At 36.7% G+C, this 4,521-nt stretch overlaps 1 protein-coding gene across 2 annotated transcripts in view; it reads left to right on the top strand.

The window, feature by feature from the left end:
• prdm6 (PR domain containing 6) overlaps nucleotides 1-4,521 on the top strand; it is a 189,385-nt gene that overhangs the window by 51,620 nt on the left and 133,244 nt on the right. For both annotated transcript variants that reach the window (XM_050052123.1, XM_050052124.1), the window contains exon 5: nucleotides 2,949-3,076. In XM_050052123.1, coding sequence (XP_049908080.1) covers nucleotides 2,949-3,076 — 128 coding nt within the window. The remainder of the gene's footprint in view (nucleotides 1-2,948; nucleotides 3,077-4,521) is intronic.

The following is a 4,521-nucleotide window of genomic DNA, read 5'->3' as shown; positions in this document are numbered from 1 at the left end:
AAACTTCAGGGAGTTTTCTTTCTGGCAAGACCTCACGCATGCATGTAGTCAGAGCGGTTCAGAAGCTACAGTCATTTTAATTTGGGTATGTCATTTTAGGCGTTTTTGCTACAAAATGGGGGTGGAGTACAAGAGGTTTAAAAAAAGGCTATTCTCTGGGGAATGTGATCAGCAAATTTCATGATAATCTGATCACTTATTTTAATATTTTTAAATATTATTAGATTCATCCTCTGAGGACCTTGAATATCTGCAGAAATAACTGCAGTCCAGTCAGTGCTTGTTGAGATATGTTGGACAGACTGATAGCTCCATCTTTATGGCACAAGAGCAGCAAACACCAAAGCGTCTTCTGTCTCTTCCTACATGGAGACCTGTTTGGTTTGTTTCATGTGCGTGCATCTTGTTTCATCTTCCACCGTCGCTCTGTAAAAGTATTTTTAGACTTCAGAGCTTATGCCTGAGCCGTTGGCAGGCGGAGCAGTGAGGCTTTTAAAGCAGGTGTAAATCAGGTTTGTATAACGTTTAGCACCCAGCAGGCCTGCAATAATCACAGCTTCAGCCTAAGAGCCTAATGATGTGTAGCTGCGGCTTGTTTAAAACACTTCAAATCAACTCGAGTTATTTCTTTTTGTCTGAGCTGCGAGTGCAGGACTCGTTATCATTTTCAGCTCTTAAGAAAACCTTAAACGGAAACATGATCACACCATTATGTGATGAATCTCTAAAAATTTGCAGATTTTTGACTTTGCTTTATCATAAATTTGTCTCTACCACCTACAGTTTTACAGTTCAACACTTAAACTAATCTGTGGGTATAAATACTCTAAATACTACAAAATCTTATTTAACTGAAGGTTGTATATCCTCAGCTTCATGACAAACAATCTGTTCTGTAAATCTTTTTCCTCAACATTTCTGGAAGTAACACTTTGACTTGACTCTTGTGTAACTTTTAATGCCTCTGCGTGGGTGATGGTCGTGGCCTGAGGTATTATGTTTTTGGGATGTTTGTTCATTCATCCACACATCTCATTCTTGTGAACATGATATTTTAAGAGCGCTACGCTATATACATCTTTATACAGATACTGTGTAGTTGCACAGGATAAGATGAAACACACACATGGTGTTTAATATATTTACTGTCAAGATATAGAAATATAGCCCGTAAATATTGCTGCACAATACGTGAAATATTGCACAGTAGGAAATGACACAGGCATATATGCTGTAGTGTTTTAGTATTGCAATACAATTTTGATTGTTGTTGGGCTTTACTGTGAAACATTTGTCTTAAAGGGATAGTGCACCCAAAAATGAAAATTCAGCCATTATCTACTCACCCATATGCCGAGGGAGGCTCAGGTGAAGTTTTAGAGTCCTCACATCACTTGCAGAGATCCAAGGGGAGAGGAGGTAGCAACACAACTCCACCTAATGGAGGCTGACGGCGCCCCAGATTCAAACGTCCAAAAACACATAATTGAAACCACAAAATATCTCCATACTGCTCGTCCGTAGTGATCCAAGTGTCCTGAAGCCCCGACATAAAAAGTTGTTTGGAAAAACATCATTTGAACTCTGTTTTTAGCCTCATTGTAGCCTGTAGCTCTAACTGCCTCTCTGGGCACTTGTAATGACCGCTGCTAGTAGCAACGGTCATTACACACAGTTGCTATGTAGCCCGGCGTTGCTATAGGGACGCTGCCCTGACAACAGTTACTTTTTTTATCGGGCTAAAGTAGCCGTTACCGCTTACAAAATGTATAATTAATCAATATTCTGTCTATTCAACTGATAATTAGCCGTGTAATAAGCGGGATAATGTATAATGAGCCGGTGAATACTGGGAAAATAACTCCCGAGTTAGGGAGTTGTTTTCCCAGTATTCACCGGCTCATTATACATTATCCCTTACTTGTAATCATCTTAATGCACAACTTTAGGCTTCGTAATCTTCCTGCGGTGCTTGCAGGAGGTTGTTGTTGTTGACAATTCAGGAGCCCTTTTAAAACTGCTAAAATTTAAGATATATTACATGTAATAAGCCTAAAATAATGGAATCAAAATGGTTGTTTGGCAGATAGTTGATCATTTCTTGAAATGTTTTGAGTGATGTAGGAAACTTCCTGTGGTAACAAGTAGAGCTGAAACAGTACGTCGACACTTTAGTTTCCACACCTGACTATGTTACATTAACGCACATCTTTTACTGTTATCTTATTAATTAATTATTAATTATACTGGCCAATACTTTGTTACACGTTTCACCAAACTGTACAGTTTTGACAATTTTTAAAACAGATATATTGTATTTATTTATTATAACATTTTCTATGTTATGTTAGATTTATTTCTTGAGTTTTGCAGTACTTGTTTTTATTTGTATTTCTTCTTGTTAAGTTTATTGTTTTGAATCAAAACACAGAGGCAGTTCCTTGAATGTGAAATCCTACCTGACAGTAGACCTGATTCGGATTTAGTGATTGAAAAATAAATTGGCAACTAGCCTATTCCAATTATCAATTCATTTTTCTCAGTCATTTTTAATTTCTGGTTCCAGCCTCTCAAATGTGATTTTTTACTGAATAAAATATATATATTTTTTTGTTTACCATATTTTGATACTTTATAAAATAAACAATGCATCTAAATCATATATAATGAACAGGGGAGTCATCCATCATGAAAATGAATGTAACATTAGTTGCAGCCCGTCCTACGATATAATTGTATCTGGTGTTTCTGCCCTTTACAGATGAGAAAAAAATTAGAAATACCATCGCTGTATGAGTTACTTCTAACTGTAACACTTGTTTTTAACAGATGTACTGTATGTGCACATTCAGGTCACTTCAGTAATTGATTAATCCTAAGTAAGCAGAGCACGTTTGTCTGTATACGTACTGCGTTTAGTTCTGACTGTGTATATCTGTGTGTTCCAGATCTACGATGCAGAGGGGACGTTACAGCACTTTATCGATGGTAATGATCCCAGTAAGTCCAGCTGGATGAGGTATATCCGCTGTGCCAGACACTGTGGGGAGCAGAACATGATGGTGGTACAGTACAGGTAAGACTAATTCTGATAAGTCTAATGCTTTGACATTTGGTGGGTGTTTTTCATCCAGAAGTTTCCTTTAATGTAACAGGAGCATGTAAAAATACGTGTACTGTACGAACTATGCAATACCACAATACACTGAAAACACACACATTTCAGCATGGCAAACTTTCACAGAGACATTTGTTCATAGTCGCAAAACGGACTGTCCTGGAGACACCAATAACAATTTGCAGAGCGCATGAAGCAGCTCTCTTTAAAAAGCACTGATTTTAATTCATGATTATGTCACATATCTTGAGTTATTTTATAAAAAACATCTTTGTTTTGCACCAAACCAAAGCTCTCAGGCTATTTATAAATCATATGTCTAGTCATTGTAAGATAAAATAATATTTAGGACTCTGGTGACTTTGTGGCAGATATTTTAAACATAAAAGCACCATCACACCTACTAACAAGTTAATGAACTGACACACCTGGTCCACACCTGTTTTCTCTGGAATTGTCTGATTTTTCTTCAAACAAAAACTTAAGCCATTAAAAATTTGGAAAGATACAATAACATCAAACCTCCCCACACACTGTCCAAAGCACACATCAGCAACCTGACTACCATTAGTGACCAGCAATATTATTGCTACTTTAATCAGCCACAGAAAATAGGAATCCACAGATGCTTTCACTAAGGACTAGAGCTGCATGAGTAATTAAAAGAAATCATAATGTCAATACATGGGTCTATCTGATCTCATTTCTAAATGACAGTGATTCACCTGTGCATTCCTGTCATGCTGCCTTCACGTGTTGACGAGGTGTATTTTTTACACTTTAAACCACATCTCAACCGAGAAAAGTGTCTCCTTTGGATAAAGTTGTGTGGTAACGTTAGACCACAACATCAACTCAACGTGAATAAGATTAACAATGATGTCTACATCTGTTCTAAGGTAAGTCAACATTGTGTTTGAGGCAACATACAGTGGTGGAAAAAAGTTTTCGGACACCCTTAAAACTTTACATACAGTGGTGGAAAAAAGTTTTCGGACACCCTTAAAACTTTACATAATCTCAAATATTATCATGAAATATTTGTGGAAAAATCTTTTTTGTGTTTCAAAAGGTGTGGCTGCATTAGACAGATACAAACAAATATGTTATATTTTTTTGTTTATTGTTTACAAGAAAAACTAACAAAACTAAATTCTTGACAGTTTCAATATGTCAGTTCTCAACATTGTCGGTATCAAAGTCAACAAATAACAGAGAATTCGTGCAAAACTGAACAAAAAATAAATAAACCATCACATCATCAAATTAATATTTAGTAGTCCTGCCATTGGCACGTAGTAGAGCTCTAATCCTGGCTGGCATGTTCCCCACGAGCCTTTCACACTGTTGAGGGGTAATCTTGTCCCATTCTTCTTGAATTACTGCTTTTAATTCTTCTAAAT

Source organism: Epinephelus moara, chromosome 8 (genome assembly GCF_006386435.1).
Source record: "Epinephelus moara isolate mb chromosome 8, YSFRI_EMoa_1.0, whole genome shotgun sequence".
In the NCBI taxonomy this organism is placed as follows: Eukaryota; Metazoa; Chordata; class Actinopteri; order Perciformes; family Serranidae; genus Epinephelus; species Epinephelus moara.
Note: the sequence above shows the minus strand (reverse complement) of the source record. Positions and strands in the feature narration are given on the sequence as shown.